The sequence below is a fragment of the Trichechus manatus genome, unplaced genomic scaffold, assembly GCF_000243295.1.
Source record: "Trichechus manatus latirostris isolate Lorelei unplaced genomic scaffold, TriManLat1.0 scaffold00220, whole genome shotgun sequence".
NCBI classification, from domain to species: domain Eukaryota; kingdom Metazoa; phylum Chordata; class Mammalia; order Sirenia; family Trichechidae; genus Trichechus; species Trichechus manatus.
The window spans coordinates 2194225-2220095 of record NW_004444156.1 but is presented as its reverse complement, the minus strand read 5'-3'; the positions used below and the strand labels follow the sequence as shown (position 1 = coordinate 2220095).

Below are 25871 nucleotides of genomic sequence, written 5' to 3'. Positions count from 1 at the left end.
GGGCCCACCGCCCCCGGCAGGGGCAGCTCGCCCGCCGTGCCCAGCTCCACCTCCAGGGTGGGCGACGCCGGAGGGGAGACTCGGGGCTTGCGCTTCGCGGAGGCTCCAGAAAGCAGCTTCAACAGACCCTTTTTTTCTTTCTAGAAAAAGAAAAAAAAAAAAATACATATATATATAGAGAGAGAGTTGTGTGCTGTCCAGTCAATTCCGACTCATAGCAATCCTGCACGACAAAGCAGAACCGCCCCAGAGGGTTTCTAAGGCTGTATATCTTTACCGGAGGAGATCGCCAGGTCTTTTCTTCCGCAGAGCTGCTGGTGGGTTCGAACTGCCAACCCTTCAGTTAACAGCCAAGTACTTACCCACTGTGCCACCCGGGCTTCATACACACACACAGACACACAGACACACACAGACACATACACAGACACACACACACACACACACACACACACACAGGTTGGAGTTGGACATTGCTGCTGTTGTAATCTATAAAGTCCTACCATTTCTATTTTTACTGGAACTTCTAAAATTATTTCTCTCACTGTTTGGTTGTTCATGAGCTAGCTACCCATATTTGTGTGGTGTTACCTGGCCCTTCTGCTTCCCTCTCTTCTCCCACTGTGGCCACATGTTTTTGTTTGTTTGGAACATTCCATTTTTCACTGCTATCTTCTACTGAGGTAGGATAAGGAGATTAAAAAAAAAAACCAACTACATAAAACAAAAAACTCATCAATTCCCCAATTCAAGTTTTGGTTTTGCTGAAAGTGGTGGTAAACATTTCAGGGTAAAATGAAAATTTCAGATGGCGGATTTTATTTCCAGAAATCAATATTGTTCTATCCTATCTCATGTATTGTAACAGCCGACTGTAAGCTGAATTAAACCTAAACCTAAGAGCACTTCACTTCATACCCGCAGACTTGAGCCTTATCATTTACAGGTAGCGAGGCCCTGGTCAGAGTTAATGGCTAAACCACTTCTTGTACGTCACCATCTTCATTAAACTTAACAAGTCTAACAGAAGTCAAACCATTTCTATTGTGCAAGCACCCCCTTGATTAGAAAGCCAAAACCACCTCCACAAAATTTTAAGGAAAACATTAGCATATCCATAAATATTTTTATGTTCCCTTTTGCAAGTAAAGGTCCAGATATGAGAATCCCCAGCAATCTCACGCCATAGAAGCCGTCTCTTAAGTCTTTGTCTCTTTGACACATTCTCTCCTTGCTCTGGTGGGAGAACCATATCCACACTAACTCTCCTTCATTCTCAGATGTTCTGCTTCAGCGGTTCTTTCTGGTGACTAAACACAGATGACAAGCACAATTTTAAATTGTTTGACTGAGATGTCCACTATATCATTAAGTCCTCCGAATAAAACATCGGCGGGAAATAAAACATTTCACACAGAAATAATTCTTTAGAAAACTCTATAGGCAAATGGGAATTATTAAGGCCCATTAACAGGGAAATGGAATTCTGACGGGCCCGCAGGGAGATAGAACACTGAGGAATTTTTCTCGGGAACATGAATTAGTTCAGACTCAGTGAAAATCCCTTGGGGAAAAGTCTGAATCCATAATAACACAGTTCCATTAGTGACAGAATGGCTGAAAAACGGAGGAGACCAAATTCATCATTTCTCAAATGATGAACAGGTATTCCAGGAAAACTGCACCACTGGATCGATTTACCTAAAGCTGCTCATAACACGGGTTAACGCAGAGTGAAGGGCCTTTCCTTTGAGGTGACTGTGGGTGGATTCAAACCACCAACCCTTTAGTTAGTAGCAGAGCACTTAACTGCGTCACCCAGGGGCTCCTGGGTACTTGGTGGGGGGTGTCGGCCATCTCGGACATGCTCAGCTTAGGCTGCAGATGAGCAGAGTCCATCAGCTACACACACACACACACACACACACACACACGCATGCACACACACACACAGGCTACACACACACACACACACACACACACACACACACACACACACATACACACACACAGGCTAAAGATGATCGTTCTACATTTCCCTTCCAGGCCTGGACTCCACTCACTTACTGGCTTCTGAGTCACTCATTCAACTTCACATTTCCCAAGGGGAAATGACCCTACAGACTTGGAGTAGCTACTTGACTGCAGTGACCCCCCTGTATACATCCATTGCCCAGACCAGAGCCCCACATCTACCGAAGCCAAGAAGGCCAGAAAAGACTAGACAACACGTAAGTGGGAGGAAGGGAAACCGGTTAGTGAGTCTCAGGGCTAAGGAAATAGAAGAGGATATTTTGGATTTCCCAAATCTGGTGGAAATAAAGCCTTCCCTCTACAAATTGGCCAATGAAATGACTTGACAGAACACCTGTCACAGCTGTTGCCACAGCTCCTTTCAGGAGGCTGAGGTCCAGAAGGGGGATAAATGAGCTGAGGAAAGAATAACGTCCAATAGTTTACACTTCTATGGTAGTAGCCAGTTGCAATGTCCAGCTATTTCTGCCATGATTTAACAACGCACTCTCTAATCCCTGGACTCCCACAGGCTCCCCGAGAGCATCGAGTCCACCGATAAATCACCATCTCAGCAGGCCACAGCTAAATCTATTCCTTAAAAGCTCAGTTCTGGGCACTCAGAAAAAGCTCGCTAACTGGACGGTGCTCAAGCAGCAGCTCTAAAGTGATTAAGAAGTATGACTTGGTTCATCTAGGATGATTACACGCATTAAATACAGCTTGCTTTAATGGCTTCTAAGGGACGTGTGATCATCATCAACCACGCTGACTACCCACAGAGCAGAAGGCAGCCGATTAGCCACTGTGGCAGGGTACAGGGGCAGGGGGTGAGGGTGGGGATGGGGGTGTCACACAAAAGATGCCCTCCTTTTTCCAAGGAGCTGTGCTTTTCATATCATATTCTGAGGTTTTCAGTGTTATCAGAACAACGTGCCACTTGAGAGACAGAATTTTACAAGCTCAGACACTCACCATCTAAGGGCACCTTTGTTTTTTCTAAATCCAACAGCAGAAAGGAAAACTACAGATGAATTAACAGAGATTACTCTTTGGTAAAGCAGTTTGTAAAATGTAAGGCTAGCATGCACGAAAAAGAGCACATCTGTCAACATAAACCTTGATAATTCTTCTCCTTTGGGTTTTCTGAGACATTATTCCTAGATGAAATAATGTTTTTACAGCCATAATTTTCTCCTCTGAAGACTTAATGATTTAAAGCAACATCTCATATAAGAAACAGAACTATTTGAGTCAGAAAATGGTTACCACAGAGTAATTTTTATATATAACTTCTGAAAATCAATGTAATAACTTTCGGCTAGTCATATACCAGAGGACAAGTACAATATGAGAAACTCAAGTCAGAACTTCTTTCCAAGTCAAAATACATCTTATTTGAGCAACCCACAATTAACAACATTCTATGCACCTAGTCCTTCTCTTTATTCCTGTCCTTGACCTCAGGATGTATACAGAAAATGGCAGAAAGAGATATAGTCTTCCTGGGCCATAGGTTATCAATAATCCACATTGTCTGGCCCCCAGTAATCAGTCGTTCTTAGGTGAGGAATCTCAAAAACATAATTCATATGATTATCTAACATTCACTTATTTGTTCAACATATATATTCTCAGTGTCTAATATGACCCCAGCAATGTGCTAGGCTCTGGGAATACACTAGTTAACAAAACAAGAAGTCCATATCTTTAGCAGAGATACAAAAATCCACTCTGAGGAAAAATAAGCAGAGTGAAGGGAGAGAGAATGACCAGGGTCCAGTGTAAGACAGGAGGTCAGCAAAGGCTTCTTTAAGGAAGTACATGGAGGGAGGGACAGGCCACGTCAAAATCGGGGAGAAGAGTGTTCTAGAGAGATGGTCAAGAACTGGGCTCAAGAACCCTGTTCAATGCTTTCACCCGGATTTCCTTATTTATTCCTCGCACCAACCTGGTAAGATAGAAATCCGTATTATTTTCATCACCTCTAAGCTTGCCTAGGATCACATGGCTAGTAATGAGTGGAAGTGGGATTTGAACCAAGCTCACAAGCCCATGTTCTTCTCTTCTTTCAGTTCAACACAGGCAACATCTCCAAGCACACATCTACTCTGGGGAATAATAAGAGCAGACACCTTTCCCCAATGGCTGTAGAGTATAAAGGTTGCTCAGGGCCGAACGTGCACCGTCAGATGTGATCTGTGGCCCAGCTACTGGCAGGGGCAGGAACAATGACTGTGGCAACTTAACAGGGAGGGTATGCTTTTCCTTATGAAAATTAAATGGCAAAGCACACAGAGTATCTTGCTTCTGAGAGCAAAACAAGAACTAGAAGAAAGGAAAGTCATGTGGGCAAAAAAATTCATCAGTAGGGACTTCAAGAAGGAGCCATGGTAGCATGATGGTTAAGAGCTCAGCTGTTAACCGAAAGGTTGGCGATTCCAACCCGCTCAGCGGCTCTGTGGGAATAAGACCTGGTGATCTGATTCTGTAAAGATTACAACCAAGAAAACCCTATGCGGCAGTTTCTCCTCTGTCACATGGGGTTGCTGTGAGTTGGAATTGACTTGATGATCCCTAATAACAACAAGATTTCAGGATGAGTGTTCAGAATAGAAGAAAGTAGGCGTTGAAAAACTGGATAGAACTCTCGGTTTCTATAATAACACAGGTCTTCAAACATCAGCTGACGGAAGAAAACCTGTGGTTGGTTCCTCGAGGGAGAGAGTCAGCTGGGATTTTGGGATGGGGGACTTGAGGCATTGCATGTGGACCTTCGGAGCTCCCCTGGTAGGAAGGCTACCTTTCAGGAGCATAGCCAGGCTATGACAGAGTGTGCCGACCAACACCCTCTCCTGTGGATTTGTATGAGAATAAATGACAGTGGCAGGGAGACTCCCAGAACACCTCCAGAGGCTCTGAAGTTCCAGGCAGGAAACGGAAGCGCTTGGGAAGTGAGAGGCACAAGAGGTTTTCTTTTTCTGAAGTGAGGGTTAGAACTCAGAGAACAGTCAACTACGTAGCTGGTACTGAAGAAAAGGACTTGGCTGTTTGGATGAAAGCTGATATACCAAACCGACATACAAAACAAAATAACATTTTGGCATACAGGGGGAAAAATATAGACACCATAATATTAATAGTGCTTTTCTTTAAAATCTTCGGTCGTTCTTATGTTTTCTGTTTGAATTTCTGAATTTTCTACAGCTTCTAAACAAATATGTATAATTACAAAAATTTTATAGTAAGGAAACACAATAAAAATATTATATAGTCATCTATAAAAAATACATGAGCATCTCATAAGGATTGGGAAACTGGAGACTAGATGATCAAATAATGAAGCCTTGGAACTGAGTATGAAGTTAAAACATGTCTAGATAAAGTTGTTAAACTGGTAACTGTGGAAGATACCAGGGATTGTACAGAAAGAAGAATAACAATTATAGAAAGGCCCAGGATTTCAAACAAGAAATAAGTGAGATGATGTTTTGAAATATATTACAGAGTCAGATGCCTATTTATCAAAGCACAGAGGGCAGATACCAAAGTTAGCTAGAGATTTTAACCCAGGGATGAAACCAGCCTCTGGAAACCCCTGAGACTCTGAGATAGGACTTTCAACTAAAATACTGTTCCAAAGGAATAGCCCAGGTAGGAGAAGAGACGCAGGAATCCTGTGTGTGTGTCAAAAAGTCCTAATCTTCCACAGAACACCAGGGGAATGGACATGCTATCATTGAGAGACAGGCCATACACCGCCCGGTGAGTTACAGCCAATGGATGACACTGATCACACGGTGAGAGGGAAGACAGAAACAATCAGGGTGTTGCCAACCACCCAGGTGTTCGCTGGAAGTCTCAGCTTAAAACTAGAATCGGATACATTTTCCCTTAACTTGCTGATAATTTCATCTCACAGAAAGTTGAGCTAACTGTGAGAGTTGGTCTAATTCTGATGAACTGGGGGAAGGCAGAGTCCAGACTGGGTGGAGGGGTCTGGCTGGTAAATCAGAAACATTGAGAACTTGGAAGAAAGCATCCAAAAAGATGACTACAGTCAGATTTGAACTTGAACGTTTAAAAGGACTGATTTTAAAAGTTCAAAGCAAATATATGCATGACCTGAGACTCAAAAGCAAAGATGCTTCAAGAGGAATGGGAGGGCTTTCAAAAATGAAATTCTAACCATACAATTGCAAATTATTCCAGGAAATGAAAATGTGGAGGTATCTAAAGGCACTGATGTGATCCCCCAAGGAGCAGCCTAATGGGCTCCAATTTTTAAAGGACAGAGACAAAAAAGATCATGAGGGGGGCCCGTAACAAAGAACATAACATGGCCCAAGACAGTTCAAGAAGGCTAAAGATCGGAATGAGCTTAAACTTGCAAAAATGCTAAAGACCAAAATAAGGTTGTTTTAAAAGTTACGTTTGAAACAAGAAGACCAAGAAAGGCACAGACCTGCCGTTTGGGGTGGATGGTGGTTCGCAAATGATGAGAAGAAAGGGAAGAATAATCTTCAGACTGGAAGGGAAGAATGAACCTTGGTAAGAGGGAAGCGGGTGAAGAGACTGAAATTTAGGGATCAAATGATGACTCTAGACAGGCTCATTTCCCACCAGGGTACAGAGAGAATTAACAGTAAAATGCAATCGATAGATGGAAATGTTTTGAAGTTAGATAGAAATGGTGGTTGCTTAGCACTGTGGATACAGTAAATGCCACTGAATTATTCACTTTAAAATGGTTGATTTTATGTTAGATGAATTTCACCTCCATAAACTATTTTTTTAATGCAATCAATAATCTCTGAGAGATCCTGATGAACGTGGGGTCAGGGTCCACTCAAGGCCAAAGAAGGGCGCATGTATTCCCGATTTTCAAAAAGAAGACAGCAATGCACTTTGCAGACTGTCTGGAAAATTCTAGAAGAGAGGCCCTAGGGAGTGTGCTAAATGAAAGTTTTATGAGCACTTAGGAAAGAAAATGAGATTCTGAGCAGGAGCTCCTCCAGGAGAAGCCTGCTGAGAATAAATAACAGCGAGAATGATGGGGTGACTGAGGGAACTACTTGGATGGGAGGATGTGGAAGATGTTTCAACATGGTATCTGACAAGGTCCCCCAGATACCTTGTGGACATGATAGAGAAATGTAGGCCAAGTGACACTCTAGACATGGGGATTCACTCTGTCTGAGTGACGACAATCACGGAATCACTGCATTTATATCAACCAGGAAACGTCTCTTTAGTGGCCTTGGAACATTAAATGAGGGAGTAGATTTAGGAAAGGAAAATTTAAAATCTATGACAAGAGGAGTAGGTTAAAAAAAAAATCAAGTGTGCAGCCTTAAAACACGGAAGATGCAAGGGGACAACGCTACAAACACTTCAGAGGCATCACACAGAACACACACTGACATTTTCAATGTGGCCCCCCAAAACGAGGGTTGGAAGGTAGAGAGACAGACACGTGCTCAATGAACTTCCAGAGTTAGAGCTCTCTGAAGATGGCATGGGATGACCTGGAGCTGTGGCACTCAGGGTCAATGGGGTGTCCAAACAGAGGCAGTGGCCATTTGTCAGGGATGGGTATACAGCGGGATGACCCTTAAAGTCTCGCATGAGCTTCCTATTGCCGCTGTAACAAATTATCATGAACTTAGAGGTAAAATCAAGTCCTAAAAGGGACTGGCAGGGCTGCGTTCCTTCTGTAGGCTCTTGGAGAGAGCGGGTTTCCTTGCCTTTTCTAGTTTGTAGAGGCCACCAGCATTGCTTGGCTTGTGGCCCTTGCCTTGCAGTACTCCAACCTCTGCTTCCTACATCTCATCTCCTTCTCTGACTCTAATCCACCTCTCTTTTATGAAGACCCTTGTGATTACCTTGGGCCCACCCAGATAAGCCAGGATAATCTTCCATCTCAAGATCCTTAATTTAATCACATCTGCAAAGTCCTTTTGCTCCAGACCCATTGCTGTCCAGTCCATTCTGACTCATAGAGACCCTACAGGACAGAGTATAACTGCCCCATAGTGTTTCCAAGGCTGTAAATCTGCACAGAAGCTGACTGCCACATCTTTCTCCTGCAGAGTGGCTGGTGGGTTCGAACTGCTGACCTTTCGGTTCACAGTAGACCACTTCACCACTGTTATCAGTCCTCCTCCTTTGCTCTGGAAGGTAACGTACTCACAGGTTCCGGGGACTAGGACATGGATCTCTTTGGGGGCAGGGCATTATTTTGTCTCAGAGACTGAACGGATTCTGCAGCAGGAGGAAGGCAGGGACTGAAGAGTCCCTGTTCTCATCAGTGACAAAGGCCCTGAGACACAGTATCCCCAAACCTTAAAATCTAAACTATAAAAATCATTCTTTTAAAGATATTAGCAAAGTTGAAAATGTCAACTTGGGTACAAGCTTAATGCAGTTAATTATAAACACTGAACAGATACCAATCTCTTTCAAAAACTCTCATGGTACCCCAGCAATTAAATATTAACTTTTTATTAGCCTGTAAAGTTTATTTCCTTATAAACTCCTGTTTACAGGCTCACGTAGCCATTTAAACACAGCCATATACGTGACCACTCAATCAGGTTAAGAGTTTACGATTAGCTAGAGCTTTCCAGAACTGGGCTATAGCTTTAGAGGAAATTAATGAAATACCGCAAGGAGGTCGTGATTATAATACAAGTATCCAGACCTTGGAGCCCTTGTGGCGTAGTGGTTAAGCGTTGGGCTGCTAACCAAAAGGTCGGCAGTTCGAATCCACCAGCCACTCCTTGGAAACCCTATGGGGCAGTTCTACTCTGTCCAATAGGGTCACCATGGGTCGGAATTGACTCAACGGCAATGGGTTTTAGGTTCTTCCAGACCTTGTTATCATCTCTTCTATTTCTACTTATATTTAATCTATCAATTTTCCTCGCCTCTCACAACCTGCCCCCAAACCCAACCACAAGTTAGCCTTTCAAACAGTATACGCTTTATATTTTCTTCGAAATTTAGGGCCAAATGAGTTTTTTTTTTTTTTTTAAATCTCTGGATTTAGAAAATAATTTTTCCCTATATTTCAAATCAGGAGAATAACTTTCAAGAATCCAGGCCGACTCTGATCAAATATACTGTAGATGAAGCACATCCACAAATAACACTGTTGTTCAACAGTTACAACCCCCTCACAGATTAAATATTTTTTTTTCTAAAACTGCTAACAAGAAACAAAACTGACTGAACAGGAAGAATTGAGGACAGCCACATGATGGAAGAACGGGTCACTAAAGGAGAAAAAAAACTTCCTCCACCAGCTTATCATCTGCCTGAAGGGAAGTGACTATTCCTTATTTACTGTGGTTTCCCTGCCATGGAACACAGGCCGGGCAACCTGCATGTGTTTAAATTGAGAGCTGGGTGAGAGGCCAGGGGTGGTGCCTGAGCTTACTCTCCTCCACATGACTTGCCTAAAGGCGTTTACAGTACGGCTGAACAATGAGTCTTCATTAGCAAAACCATGAGACACAGCATGAGCTATGAGCAAGCACTAGGGGTCCAGTGGCAGAACTCTCCATATGGGAGACTGGGGCTCGGGGTTCCATTCCCAGCCAACGCACCCATCTGTCAGTGGAGGCCTGTGTGCTGCTCTGTGCTGACCAAGTTTCCATGGAGCTTCCAGACTAAGACAGACTAGGAAGAAAGGCCTGGCAATATACTTTTGAAAATCTGCCAATGAACACCGTACGGATCACAAAGGTCAGATGGACAACTGGCGATAGGGAAGGCGCAGCATTTCATTCTGTTGTGTGTGGGGTCGCCACGAGCTGGGGGCCGGTGGGACGGCAGTCAACAACAACGACAACGCAAGACGCGAGATAAAGGGAGAAACAGGAATTGGTCTTACCTTGCTATCCTTGTCTGGTCTGGCAGCTGCACTGTTCCCGCAAGCTGATGAAGCACTGTCAGGAGACGTGGGAAGTCCAGGGAGAATGGACACTGTTCTGCCACTGGGCTCGGCCTCCAGAGAAGCAGTGGTGAGGCTTGTGGAGGTGAGAGAAGCCGCTGCTCCACAGGCCAGGGGCACACCGGCCCGACCAACACCGACGGCGGCAACATGGGCGGCAGGGCCTGCCAGTGGAGGCTGAGGTTGCTGGGAGGCCAAGGGATGGTGAGGCAGGCCCACAGACGCGGGGCCCAGGCAGGCGGCGTTCTGCACCTGGATGGGGGTCACAGCTGCTGTAGGGCGTTCTTGGCTGTGTGCTGTAACTAGCAGATGACAGGAGGGGGCAGAGAGCAAAATTCAATTTTCTAATAAACGCTACTCTTCAACACAGGAGTCACTGCACTGCATCAGATCCTAATAAAAGGCTGCTACTGCATTTATCACAATAAAAATGGATGCACGGTGGTTTAAAAGCACATAATCTCAGCTGGGGCCCTAGACACTATTCTCCTGCCAGATTCGACCTTAGTTGTGGAGTGCCTGGAAGCTCGGCTATGCCCGAGGCCCTTCTGGCAGGGAGAAAGTCCTTCCCCGGCCTTGGAGACACTGTGCCACTTTCTGATGGCACCTTACCGTGTCACACCAGCTCAGCCTCATTTCTTTTTATATTCTCCTTTTCTTATCAGCTACTTTCCTTCTTTTTTTTTTTTTTTCCCTCTGACAGAATTCGTAAGCCTTGAGTTTACCTCACAGCTGTTACCTAAGACACGGGATAGGTGTTTAATGCTGCGGAAACAGGAAGGCTAGTTAAGCTCCCATCGGGCTGAAAGCAGCCTTGTGACTAAGGTCATCACTAAGTCAGCAGCCTGGTTAGTACAGTATCATACGGTAGCCAGGCAACTAGTAGTAGCGAGATTTGACATTGTATGATTTCAGTTCCAGAGGTCATATCCTCAGGTACGAATGACATTCTTTGGGCCAGCCTGACTTCTCTCAGACTTCTGATCTGTAGATCTGGCCTGAATTAATGAGCGGGGCCGTATGAGCCCAGATAGACTGTATGAAGTGCCGCTGAGTAGACTCTGTCTGCTTCTATTCCCTGCTGTTAGCCATCATTTTAATGCTACGTCTGCTCTCCTAAACATCCGTCATGGAAGATGTGACAGTGGGCAGGCACACCCTTCTCCTGACACGTTCCAGCCCACTGTCCTCCTCACCTGTCCGCACGGCACTGCGGGCCTGGTTGACGGTCATCTGCCCAGTCATGTGCAATAAGACCTTGGCCTGAGTACTTGTCTGGATGTGAGCGGCCGGCAACACGGCCGTGGGGATGACACTGGGACTCCCGGCCACACCGTTTCCCTGGAGCTTCTGGGTGGGCGCCCCTGCTGGGGAAGGGCTGACAATGGTCGGCCCCCGACTAGTCTGGCCGGCAGTGGACACGGGGACTTTAGCTTGGGAAGCGTTCGACACCGCCCTGTCAAACAGAAATACAGATAGAAAGCCCAATCCGTCAGCAAAACGGGAGACAGAAGAACTAAACGCTAGACAGATAATGACTCGGAGCGCTAGAGGCAGAACATGTGAAAAAAATGAATGAAATTATTTTTATGAAGTTTAAGAATAGCGAATTCAAAATAATGATGGCTCTGAGGTACTGAAGGTCTTGAAATGTTTTCTGAGTCACCCAAGAATCACACGTCATACTCTGCTCAAGAATACACAGTTACTGAGTTTAGTTTTGTGCACCAAGGCCAAGTATCTCTGACTTTCAAGGCCCCGGACTCTCTTGCTTCATCTACCGATGAAGCCAGGTTTGTTACATTCCAATATCCACGTTTCTACAGCTCTCCCTGTGTTTTCTCCCTTTCCCCTTCCGTGGTCCACACACACACACGTACATATACACACACTCTTGAGAGGTTCTTTCTAGCTTTTCTTGACCTTCATTAATCTCATATTTCAAGATGCAGCACAAATCCCATCATTTCAAGATGGCTTTTCCTAAGGCTCGCTGAGTTTTTAACTAAGGCTCCCTGGGTTCGCTCTCGGTTACTAACTGAAAGGTTGGCAGTTCAAACACACCCAGTGGTGCCGTGGAACAAAGGCCTGGTGATGTGCTTCCATAAAGATTACAGCCAAGAAAACCCTACAGAGCTCAGTTCTACTCTATAACACTTGGGGTCGCCATGAGTTGGAATCAACTCCTTGGCAATGGGTGTGGATTTTTTGGGTTTTACCTACAGCTAAGACTGAAGACCTTATGTTTCTACTCTATTTCATATGGAGTCCTTCCTTCCTTCTGTTTCTGTATTCCACATAGTCTTTATACTGTGGCCCTTGGTTACAAAATGTGGTGTATTGTTTTTTAATAAATTCCTCACGGAACACCGGTGGCTTGGTAAAAACAAAAGTTCCCGGACGGCAGGACCACTGTGAAGAGGGCTCTTTTCCATTCCCCAGTACTTGCCAGTTACAGGTGTATAGCGAACACTAAACAAGTATTTGTTGCTTGAATTAAATTATGTTTGGTGTAGTTTTGTAAAATATATTTTTTGATAGTACAGATCATTTAAACTATAAATTCTGTATATAGTAACTTTCCACTAAATGGAATACTTCATTCACTGGAGCATCCTTATTCTTTACTATGATGAATAACACAGAATGTATGGTAAATAAGCCTCTCTCCAGAGGGAAACAAGCAGTGAGAATTTTAATAATTTGTTTTTGAATCTTATGAATATGTTTTCCTTCATTGACTTCACTTCTCATTGTTGTTGTTTTTTTGGTTTATTTCCCTTAGGGGTTTTTTTTTTTTTTTTTTTTCTTTTTGCACCAGGGAAGATCTCACTGCCAATTTCTGGATAGGCTGGTTCCTGAATGAAGAATTTAACACAGACAGAAAGGAAGGTTTATATTAAATAAAAATCTGCAGGTCAAAGTAAAGCTAACATTCTGTCACCATCTGCAACAGTGATTTTCATTGGATTAGGCTGCTGGCCAGCCCATAAATCAAGGCCAACAGCTGACAACATGTCAGTTCATCAAGCCATTTGTTTAAAATCAGGGGGTTTGAGGCATGATTTCACACAGTTAAACCTGGACCATTTTATTGAGTGCCCAGTGGCCAAACACTAGGGATCTTTCAAAGCTGATGCCTTCATAGGTCATTTCATTCAGTCTCCAAGGTGACCAGAAGGTGGGCTATCTTTGGATAAAGTAAATTTTGTATATCTAAAGCTCTTACCATCCCATAACAAGGTTCTGAACCTCAGCACTATCGACATTTGGGGCTGAATAATTATTTTTTTTTGGGGGGGGGGTTGTCCTGTGCATTGTAAGATGTTTAGCAGCATCCTTGGCTTCTACTCACTAGGTGATAGTAGCACCTTCTCCTCTCCCCAAATTGTGACAATCAAAAATGTCCCCGGCCTTGCCACATGTCCTCTGGGAAGCAAAATCATCCTCAGTTGAGCAGGACCTACATCATTATTAAGAAGTCTTATCTCTGACTGTATTCTACAATTACCAGAACTCTAGAAATTAATTGCAAGCTATATAGAAGAAATAGAAAACCAGATCACACGCATTTGAACATTTCTCGGGCAAGTGATTTCATCTCTCTGTGCCTCAACTTCCCCATCTGCTAACTGGGGCTAATACTAGCACCTACATCAATGAATTGTTTGAGACTTAAGAGTTAATATGTGCAACGCATTTGGCAATCTGCCTTCGTGGCATATAGTAAGCACTATATACACATATAAGTTCTAATAATATAGCTTTTGTTTATATTAAACACTATGCTCTTTATTTTCTGGCAGAAAGATGTTGTAGTTGAGTCACATATAAATGAAAGCAAATAACTTAAAACCTAGTATATTTGTTGACAGAAACCTACAATTTCACATATATCCATGTAAAAGTCAGCTAAGAATTTTAGAGTTAGAAGAGATTTTAGCAGAGAGAGAGATGGATTTCAATACCTGTGGATATGTAACAGAGGCAATTATAATATGAGAAGGAATCTGGATAGGCTGAAAACTAGGGAAAAGAACAAAGCTTCTCTGTTTAGAATTTAGTAAACCATTTATTCAAAACCCTACCTTGTGACTGGTGCCACATAATTGCCAGGGAAAACCCCGATCTTGCTGGTATGCATTGATGTCCCTTTGAACCAGCCATCCTGGCAGCGCTCAAATACTAAAAACATCTCCCCTTTTCTCAGCTCCAGCTCATCCTCTTTCCGGGGAGAGTATGGATATATAGCAACATACCTAGAATAGAAAAGAATATCTGATTTCAAGCTGAGCAACAGACAAACCCCAAGATGCTCAGAAATTTTCCTTGGTACAAAGTCTGCAATATTTTGTACAAATGTAGACAGAGAGTATAACCCTTTAACCTGTAAATAGTACTGATGCTTCTCCACTGAAAGAGGTTTGGCTATCTACATTTAAAAGGCAGAATGCTTCGTGACTAAGAACTGCTGGACCTGGTCCTCCCAGTGTGAAAGTGACTAGCCCACCAAATGGCATTCAAGTGGTGTGGAAGAATGAATACAGCTTCTAAGAGAGGCTAACTTGCTCTTGGGGATTAGATACCCACTGGGAAAATTGAGCTCTTCAAATGGCACTTGTTAGGCTTGGGAAGAGCCCCAAATGAGGACATATGGTAAGAAATCCCACTGGGAAGCACAACATGTCGTCTTCCACTCACAAGTCAAATCCAGAGGTTTGGGCTGCACCTGTTTTGTGTGCTGGGCCAGGAAAGATACCGAATTTGAAGAAGTCAAATGAAAAGAAGGTCTAGGTCATAGAGTGTGAAAAACCACCCCACAATGCCCACCTACACATGGAAACCAGGAAGGCAACGCTTCCCTAAACTTCCTACCAGTACTGCTCTCAACGGTTAAGGTATAAACCCACACAATGAACCCACTCATAGCGACCCTAAGCACAGAGTAGAACTGCCCCATAGAGTTTCCAAGGAGCGCCTGGTGGATTTGAACTGCCGACCTTTCGGTTAGCAGCCATAGCTCCTAACCACTCTGCCACCAGGATTTCCACACAATGAAGGACCCACAAAAATTGAGCTGTATTCTGCCATCAGTAAACTCTGAACAAGATAATTCGATTTTTCTGGATACTAACTGCTGGGGACTTAGAGCTTTTCATGTGCATACTCCAGCTAGATTTGATTTGTGTGAAATACCTTCCTGTTCTTAAGTATCAAATACAAGGAATGAAAATGAAGGAAAAAAGCTCAAACAGTAGTTGTACAAAGAGGCAGTTCTCTACACATATAACATTGCGAGGAGGCAAACAGCTATGCTTCCCCCCGTTATGAAAGGCCTTGGCTCAGCAGGATGGCTGCCTAGCAAGCTAATGTATCAAACCCATTTTGTTTCAGCCGACTCCTAATTATATGCATGGCTGGGTGGAAGTTGCAGAACACAAACCACTTGGCGGGCCATAAGCCTGTCACCAGCTCCCATCAGAAAGGTGTTTCTCGACCTCTGCTGCTTGGGCTTAGTTTTAAAGGAACACTTGAGCAGTAATAACCGACTCCCCCACTTACACACTGGGGCGAGCCTGGGGCCGTAAATGAGCCATCTGATCAGCAGACCCTGCTGCGGGCCTAGGTCCCAGTCCGGATGCTCCTGGCGGTGGGGAGGTGACAGCAGCAGCCAGGGGAGGGGGTGGGGGAAGAGGAGGGTTCATGGTCTGGAAGAGGAAGAGATAAAGAAAGAAATGAAGAGGACGTAAAAAGGAACAAAATATTTATTTATATCTTCTACTTAAGGTGGGTGGGAAAGGGGAATCAGAAATCCACAGAAATGGAATCCCCTCAGAGCAGAAGCAGCTCGCTGCCTCCAGCGAGAGCTCCCTTTTTTATTCATCTTTCGTTCTACTTTAAAACCTTAGAGACACAGCCACCTTTTCAGCAAACAGGTAAGTCATCACCCTTGGGAGGAGAGAAAAAAAAAAAAATGAAATGACTGCCTGTAATTTTAAGATTATTAACACTTTTAAGTACGGACTTGAACAAGAATCCCAACGCCTTTCAAAGGGGCAGCTATAATGTCACACTGCTGGCTGGGAATTCATTTGTGAGTGTTTTCTGTAACCTGACCCTCAAACAACACGAAACAAGCTAGCTGTACTCTATCTCAAACCATTCCTTCAGAAGAAAGTGTCCTTTGATGCCGGCTCTCCAAAAGGGCCACACAAGAGCGAGCCACATTCCTGGGTTATTGTTGCTACTTTTGCGTATTCTTTTCTTCACTTTGCCAGCTTTTGAAATTTAGTCCGATCACGGCTGGTAACCTTGAACAAGTACCAGCGACAAGCTGCTGGTTCCTCCCTGGGCACAGCCCAATGGGGCTCTGCCCACAGGATCCCGTGCCTTTTGACAATCAATGAAGCAATTGTTACCTTGTGATCTACAAACCCCAGATAATTCTTTAGGGTCTGATACTGAGACGCCTGGGAAAATATGCGCACAAAGACTGCCTGAACCCCCCACCTTGCCCCCCAAAATCCTTGAGCCACTAGATGTAAAAACTGAATCCAAACAGAAATAAGAGGAATGCGCTAGGAAGCATAAATAGCTTCTACATATCAGCATATTAATAAGAAAAATCCAGTAATTTCTAAACATAGTTCCTAACAGTCACTTTATGTCAGTTTTTTGGAACAAAAATATGAATCTCATCAACATTTACTTCATCTGCCTGTTAATATGCATAGTTCTAGAAACATAATAAACTGAGCAGAAAAAAAAATCGAATTTCTAAATATATGCTGCAACTGTTTCACACGTTATATTTAATTTTTTTGCTGAAGTGACTTTCAGTAAGTTGTCTTCCCACACGGCAGCTGATGTGGTGGCAGGACATTTGGTGCAGAAACACATCAGGTACAGAGCTGCTCACAGAGTGCTAACGTGGACAAGGCAGAGGTCAGCTCCAAAAGTTTGAGAACCTTCATGAAAAAGTTAGTCCCATTCCCCGCACAGAACACGGCAGCATTAGGATTTGTTCAGCGCTGGAATTTGCATGGACTGGGGCTCAGAGCCAGCAAAACCTCTAACAGGAGAAGGTCAAGCACGCATTGCATTTGGCCTCCTCTCGGTGACACAGCACAGGAAAATAAAGATCACTTGGTGAATGGCAGCAAACGTGGCCTGGGTGGTTCACGGTAATAATACATCAGCGACTTGAGGGATGAGAGAACAAGTCAGGCTGTACACAGAGGGACATACAGAGAAACTGTAAAATTACCACTTAACTGATCTTCACTGAAATCCTTCTAAAGGCCCCAGTCTCAAAACAGCATGGCTTGTGAAAGGAAGAACATAAGTAAGCGTACGGCAAGAAACCATGAGCCCGACAACAACCACAGCTAGGGATAACTGACAAGGGAATTCACCCCACAGAATCCAACAGCCCCATTTCACACTCCAAGCAAAATGTGGTTTTCAAGAGGAAAGGAAATGAAAATTGTCTATTATTTCTTCTTATATCTTAATGGAGCCCTGGTGGCACAGTGGTTAATAGCTCAGCTGCTAAACAAAAGACCAGCAGTTCGAATCCACCAGCTGCTTCTTGGAAACCTTATGGGGCAGTTCTGCTCTGTCCTTTAGGGTCGCTATGAGTCGGAATCGACTTGATGGCGATGGGTTTGGTTTTTTTTGGTTTTTATTATATCTTAACTTTATTAAAACAGAGGGTATACTAAGTTATCTCTAAGAAGAGAAAGGAAATAACCTTTCTGTGTGTAAAGAAAGGTCACCTCTTATAGTTAAAAAAGACAGGAAATAAATGTTCCACACACATCATTTTTGCAAAGAGTAACAATCAGTAGGTATCTGAGACGTGGCAAGGAAATTCTGAAAGATCCCAAAGGTTGTGCTTGAGACAAAATAGTGATGCCTTTCTTTTTTTCTGATGGAAGCATGTTATTGTTGATGTGGCTATGTGCTGCCCAGTCGATTCTAACTCATAGCAACCACATGTGAGACCAGAACTGCCCCACAGGGTTTTCTAGCAGATTGCCACGTCTTTCTCCCACAGAGCTGGTGGGTGGGTTTGAACCACCAACTTTCAGTTAGCAGCCCAGATCACCACACTTCCAGCGCTCCTTTGACTAAAGTATACCAAAAACAAAAACCAAATCTGTCTCTGTCGAGTCAATTCCAACTCATAGCGACCCTATAGGACAGAGCAGACCTACCCCATAGGGTTTCCAAGGAGTGGCTGGTGGATTCGAACTGCCAACCTTCTGGTTAGCAGCCATAGCTCGCTGTAGCTCACTGTAGCTCTTAATCACTGCGCCAGGGCTCCTGGTCTTAATAAAACTGAGCAGATTTCTTCCCAAATACACGGTGAAGGATCTTTTGGAAAGTATGTCTATGCACTTTTGTGTGTTCGTGTGTACTTGTGTGTATGTGTATAAGCACACGGGAAAAGACCATGAGAGAAAGTCTGATCCAAATGTGATTCCTAGATGTTGCTTGGCTGTGTGGGGTTGGTAAAATGACAGGGCTCTGGTGAGTCCAGAGCTGTGACAGACTAGGAAGTATTGCGGGCTGTTTGATAAACAACGAAACTGAAAATAATCTGGTGATGCAGAAGTTCAAAAGGTAATCCACCGTGTACTATGCTTCAGGCAGTCTGCTACCCTGCAAGACGGGAAATTTCTGCAAAGCAAACCGCGGCCTGGCGTTCACCCGGAGCGGACATGGGGACATGCGTCTCAGTTCACAGTCCAGACCAGTCCAGGCCCATGTGCTAAGATGCACTCCCCACTAGCAGCAAAAACATCCACTTGTCACCTTTTATTAACAATATTTCGTTAATATTGTTTAGAACTAAACACTTTACCAAATGCCATTTTCACTAGTTCTAAAAAAAAGATACTGTTGAGTCGATTCTGACTCACGTGGACCCCATGTATGTCAGAGTAGAACTGTTCCATAGGGTTTTCAATGGCTGTAAATTTTATGGGAGTAGATCACCAAATCTTTATTCCCCAGCACCGCTGGGGGGATTTGAACTGTTGGTGCCACTGAGGGACTCCTTTTCCCTCGATAAAGAACCAAACTCAAACCTGGTGCTGTCAAGTCAATTTTGACTCATAACAACCCAACAGGACAGAGTAGAACTGCCCCCCACGGTTTCCAAAGGCGTGGCTTGTGGATTTGAACTGCTGATCTTTTGGTTAGCAGCCTGAGCTCTTAACCACTGCACCACGAGGGCTCCGCTTTCACTAGAAACTGCATGCTAGATTAACAGGGGCTTGAAAAACATTTATCAGTTGTAGTTTAACTTTAGGGAAATTCAGCAAGTCTATATAATCAAAGAAAAAGTTGTCTATAGCTAAGGTCCAGGCCATAGAAATACAGACAAAAAAATGGATGTTATTCTGGTATCCTATCCATTAAAACCGTGCTTCCTGCTTGGGCTTTCGTAGACTCAAGCCTAGAAATCAGGCCACCAGTATGTGGCAATGCTCTGAGGTAGGCACAACCATTTCTAGACAGTACCTGTCTTAAAAACAGGATTTACAAATGGCCCGCTAAGGGAAAATGGAATATGTTACCATGCCCGGGTTCTGTTCCCCAGATCCACTGATCCTGAAGTAAGGGGCACCTTTGCATTGTAGAAGCAGCATGGGCTTTGGGGTCAGAAAAATGTGGGTTCCAAGCCTGGCTCAGCCTCCTACAGCAGTCCTCAGCTTCCGCCCCGTGACAGAGAGGACCAGGAAGAAGGGGGTTGGGTTCCAGGACACCGACATGACATACTTGCTGTGGATGTTGTTGTGAACAGGTCAAGTATGCGGGCATTGAGACCCTCCCTCCTCTCTGGCGCTCTCTCCTCTGCCTCTTGCCTTCAGGCACAGTCCAGAAAGAGGCAGATCTGGCTTTGGCTGGGGGTCAGGGATAAGATCCACTGGGCCTCAAGCATGGGCCAAGGGCTGCAGGCCAGCTCACCAAGGTGGTTTGCGTTGGAGTTTTGGGCACAAATTCAATTGCAATAAAGGGCTCCTTTCCTGCCAACTGTCCCTTATGTGTGCATTTCCCTCACAAACCTCACAAGGCAGGAATGTGACTGGTAGGGTGGGCTTCGGCTATTTCAATATCCTCCAATATCCTCCAATCCCATCATCATTTCTTTCTAAAATCTGACTTCCAATCAACCCAAATTTTCGACACTACACATCACCATCTATAAATGGTCTTTTATATCCTGAACTCAGATATATGTACCCTGGTTGATGAAGGAACAGTCCAAGTTACTGCATGGTGATGCTCCCTGAAGTCAACAGTGCTACCGGTTTCCGGAGCGCTACCATCTCTGTACAGCTGTGTTAGTGCAATTACTCAAGTGTTTTGCTTTATTCTTTGTAACAATGGGTGGGAAGCAGCAAAATGGAAGTGTCGATACTAGTGATTAAAAATAATAAGGCAAGTATCAGAACTCAATAAAATTGGGACAAAGATGGAAAGTAGTGAGTTTTTCTGCTCAACTGGGTTCTCACTAGACTTAAGCCAGTCAATTGTGGGTACAACTGTGAAGGAAAAGAACAAAATTAGAGAATTAGAGAATATATATATATATATATATATAACACATAGAGTTGTCCCTCGGTATCTGTGGGAGATTGGTTCCAGGACCCCTCATGGATACCCAAATCCTCAGATGATCAAGTCCCTTATATAAAATGGCGTAGTATTTGCATATAACCTACGCACATCCTCCTGTAAACCTGCAGTCATCTCTAGATTGCCTGTAATACCTAATACACTGTAAATGCTATGTAAATGGTTGTTATACTATATTGTTCAGGGGATAATGACCACAAAAAAAAAGTCTGTCTCCCTGCTCCCCGGAGTACTTCTGATCCGTGGTTGGCTGAATCCACGGACGCTGCGCATGTGTATAGATGTTTCGAAGTTTATGGGTCAAAGGGAAGATGTAATTTTTAAAACTCTCTCTAGAAATGAAGTTTCTTTTATAAATCGTAGGTTTATTGTTACACATTTGGATTTGTAAGAAGTAGAGAGATCCTGTACTAGTTAACTGACTTTGTATAAATTGCATAAGCTCTATTGATCGGTAAGATGGAGTTAATAGGCAGAAACACTTTATGTAAGCTGTCTGTTCCAGTGTCCTGGATCATAGCAGATACTCTTTTTTGTATTGCTGGAACCTCGCTTTGCAGCCAGGAGTCCCTGGGTGAAGCAAACAGTTAAACACTTGACTACTAGCTGAAAGGCTGGTGGTTCAAACCCACCTGGAGGCTCCTCAGAAGAAAGACCTGGTGATCTGCTTCCAAAAAGGTCACAGCCTTGAAAACCCTATGGAGCACTTCTACTCTGCACACATGGGGTTGCCATGAGTCAGAATCAACTCAATGGCCACTAACAACCAGAACGACAGTTTTCAGCCAGAGAGAACAGATCCTCAATAAATGTTTCATGGATGAATAGAGGAAGGAACCAACATTCTGTGCTCCTACCTCCTGCTTAGAACACTCTGACACAGATCAAGAGGTCTACGCTCCCAAGATGTTAGAGTCTGTCGTGTTTTATATGGAAGTTTCTGCCATAAGCCACTCAGCACCACGATTTTCCAAACTCCTGCCAACTCCAAAGACGCTACTTCTACCTCTCAAAATACCAAAGTTGGCATTCCTGCCTCCACGCTTCCAGAGCTCTTCCCTGATCCTACAACAGCAACAAATTCTCCTTAACCTTCACATGGGCTACAAGGAGCTACGTATACTGGATGTCCTGAGAACCTGACATCATTTAAATTGTTTCTTTAAATGCGCACATAAACACACACACATTCTACATGTATGTATGTGTTTGTGTGCATATTTTCTGTTTTTTAAATTCACACAAATTAGGTTACAACTATCTGGAATGCATCCGTTTATAAGGTGTCTGTGGGCTGTGTGCGGCCTTCCTGACCTGGCTACCTTGGGACACCTTGCAACTCAACATGTCTCAGCTGCTACAGATCAGGGATTATCGATCACCTGTCTGATTAGGGAGCATTCATCGTCTAGCTCTAAATTTCTCCTGCCATTGTGCAGAAGACAGGACTCAGGTTTTCCCCCTCGTCTCCCCACACAATTATTAGAAAGGAAACACAACCATTAACAGTTTGATGGTTGAGTTAGATGGGCATAATACCAGCTGTGCTTGTAATGGGAGATATTTAACATTTTAACTGTTACATGTGAAATGTCTCAGACACTACCCTTCTAACTTCATTCTGCAGAAAAGACGAGAACGTCTCAATTTAGGAGAAAAACACCAGAGATAATTTTCATTTCCTATTCTAGTGGCGGCATCTATTACCTACAAAGCGCCATCATGAAGAGCACAGCTCCCTTTCTGCAAAGCTGCATCCCGTTGCTGGGATGGTGCTCAAGCCTTGGGAAACATTTCAAATTTTAAACAGAACACTTGTTGCGATTAATGTGTGATGCAGAGGGTACACACTATTGAGATTTTGCCACTTAAACCTAACATATTAAATCTGAAACATTTCTGCCAACCTGCCAGGGACTCTGGGATCTAGACATCTCCGGGGGATGACAGCCAGGTCTGTTTATAATTAGTTTTTCATTAAATGGAATTGGCACAGTAGATACAGTGTTTATAAACCTCTTATTGTTTAACATGCAGGCTTTCTTATATAATCCTAGGATAAAATGGTTGCGTGCACATTATTTTTTGTGTATTCATGCTCCCTTGTGACCTGTCCCACTGATTTGCCCTAGAGTGAACCCACAATTCAGAGCAACTGAAATTTTTTCAGCCCACAAGGACTGAAGCTCGGCCAACCTTATGTCTTTTCCACTAATTAATTTTTCTAAGATCGGAAAAGTCAGTCTCTTTTTCCCTTAAGAAATCAAGTTAGAATTTTTCCATGCAAGGCAGTCATCTGGAAATGAAAATTCCAACTGGCTGTGTGTATGTACTGGGGTGAGAAGGGAAGGAAGGACAGGAGAGACTCTTCCCTGGAGATGAGAGGGCAGGACGGCTACAGAACTTGGCTTGGGTCACAACACCCAAGGCAGACAGAATCTCATGGAAACCACATTCCAATAAAAGTTAATTGAACTTCATCTTCTCCCCGGAGGATCGGGGTACAACCTCTCTTCCTTCACCGAACAGCTGTCCTATTAGGGAAGCTGTAATAGTTTAGGGAACATAGGAGAAAATTTAACCTCTAACCAGGACATTATCAACTTCCATTTAGACACAAGCACACACTTAACTCTATCAAAAGTTTTCAGAAGTGTCACTCTGTCAAGCTAGCTAGTAACTGCATTTACTGATATCCCACCTTGTTTCAAAGTCAGCTCTCAATGATGGTTAAGATGCATCAGGACAAAATAAAACATGAAAAATCAGGCAAAAGGAAAATGAAGGCAATAAAACTAGATGAAACCAACATTTTTGACTAACATGTTGTCAGGTCGTTGCTGGGGGGCCGGCTATAAATCTGGCTGGAGCGTCCTAGCAGAGAGAAATATAATCTTTACAACATATATATAAAACCCACAACCAAAAAACAAACCAGCTGCTTAGAAGCTTCACGATTCTTGATACGGAGACCAAAGAAAACTGTAACAAAATGATCAGGCCTTCCAAGGCATCCTTAGAGGAAAACTAGGGACACATGTCACAGGCCCACCTAGTGACAATCCTCAATAGAGACCAATAACGAGGTCAGTAACAGTCGCCCCTTTCTATGGTCTAGGCATGGTGCTAACTCTCCGAAGCAGTAACTATTAGACTCTGAGGCTGAGAAACTTCTCCACGGCCACATACCAGGCCTGCGCCCCTATCACTGGGTGACAGTGTTTTCCTCTGAGGACATCATGTTCCTAGCTACCTTCAAGTCAGTTCTGACTCGAGGTGACCTCACATACAACAGAACGAAACGTAGCCCGATCCTGCGCCGTCCTCACAACCGTTGGTCTGCTTGAGTTCACTGTTGTAGCCACTGTGTATCCTGAGTGCCTTCCAACTTACGGGACTCGTCTTGCAGCGTTTTGTCGGACAATATTCTGTTGTGATCCACAGGGTTTTCATTGGCTAATTGTTAGCAGATCACCAAGCTTTTCTTCCTAGTTTGTCTCAGTTTGGAAGCTCTGCTGAAACCATGTTCACCAAGGGTGACCCTGTTGGTATTTGAAATACTGGTGGTTTCCACCATCACAGCAACACGCAAGCCACCGTAGTAGGACAAGACGATAGGTGGTGGAGGGCTCATAACCAGGCGATGTTCTGCAAAGCAACTGACAATGTTGAGGTGGGGCAATGCAATATGGCGCAGGCGCTGGGGTGTTCTACATTTGATAATCTTGTCTGGCCTCATTCGACTCAGGCTGGGAGAAACAGTCTAAGAGCGTATGAGCTACGGTACTGGTCCGGAAGAGACACGGCTCACAACTGGGATTCCTTGCAGTTTTACTGTCTAGAGTTTTAAACCCAGGAACTTGAACTATTGTGTTTCTGCTCCCCAGGGATGCGTCTGCTTGTTTCTTCCCTTTTCATTTTCTCTCCACAGCATTCTTCTTCTTTGTATTTATCCCCCTTGGATGTCCTAAGAACCTTTATTAACTTCCCCCCTCAGGATGTTTTGAAGCAATGAGTGTTTAGACTCTATCTGTAGGATGCTATGTTTTCAGAAGGAAAATCCACAAACTAATGTGAGGGACGCTTCCAATGCTGCAGGTGTATCTAGGCAGCCACAGATGTGGGCTGTACTGATGCAAATCAGCAGGTGAAGGATTACTCCTAAACGTAGAGATTTGGTACCAAGTTATCGCGCGAGCCAAAGCAAACCATTTAGCCTCTGGGACCTCAGTTCCCTCAGTATTTCTATAGATGTGTCTTTGTAAGAAAGAACCAGCATCTAGACACTCAAAAGATATAAAGTCTAGCCCTTCAGAAAATCAGGCTGAACTTGACTGAAAATTAAAAGTATTTTTCAAAGCTCTTCTAATAGCTTCAGGCCACTGATCGTCACTGCGAAAAATTCTGCATGCTGTAGGCAAGAGACTTCCTCATTTCTTTGGTAAGATTAACAGAGGCAATAAATGAAAGACAGAGATCAATCCCATGTAGCAAGTATCAACAGTAAGCTGCAGGTGTTGGGAGGTGGAGTGTGCCAGATTCCCATGATTAAATGCCTAGGACACAAAACGAAGATGGGAGAAGCTATACTCACTCCGAGGGCAGCCTGGTAGGGGGCATCTGGTGGGAAAGTAAACGTAGGGCCAGTTGTCACTGGGCTGCTTGGGGGTGGGGTCACAATTAACCCAGTGGTACTTATATGAACCTGCCAAGAAAAAAGGAAAAAAGTGATTAAATAGACTACAATTAATACAACAGATTACACTTGGGAAGCTAAGTCATAATTTATTTTCTAATCTGTACCTTCTGCTATTTTGGGAAGACAGAGTCTCTTCCAGTTTATTCAATCCAAATTTAAACCAGCTGCTGTTGAGTCAACCCCAACTCATGGCGACCCCATGCGTGTCAGAGTAAAAATGTGCTCCATTGGGTTTTCAGTGGCTGATTTTTTTGCAAGTAGATCACCACGCCTTTCTTCCGAGGTATCTCTGAGTGGACTCGAACTTCCAATCTTTGGGTCAGCAGCGAGTGAGTTAACCACTTGTACCACCCAGGGACACTCCAGCTCAAAGTTACCAATTGCTTAATTTGTATGTGGCATTTTGCTGGATGCTGGGGCATCACATGCTACAATACTGGTCACTACAATGTCTCATACACAGAATTCGACTGCTGCTCGTTTTCACAGAAACAACGCTGCCTCGTCCTGGATGCTACTGTACATCAAACTGACCTCTGAGACAGCTAACCT

General features: G+C 43.9%; 1 protein-coding gene across 1 annotated transcript in view; it reads right to left on the bottom strand.

Annotated features, from left to right (window-relative positions):
* The window catches only part of SH3RF1 (SH3 domain containing ring finger 1), a 199704-nt gene that overhangs the window by 11009 nt on the left and 162824 nt on the right, over positions 1-25871 (bottom strand). Inside the window, 6 exon segments of the mRNA XM_023742850.1 lie at positions 1-140; positions 9911-10272; positions 11167-11426; positions 14059-14229; positions 15533-15678; positions 25215-25325. The exon segment at positions 1-140 is cut by the window's left edge and continues 1 nt beyond it. Of these exon segments, the coding sequence (XP_023598618.1) occupies positions 1-140; positions 9911-10272; positions 11167-11426; positions 14059-14229; positions 15533-15678; positions 25215-25325 (1190 nt within the window).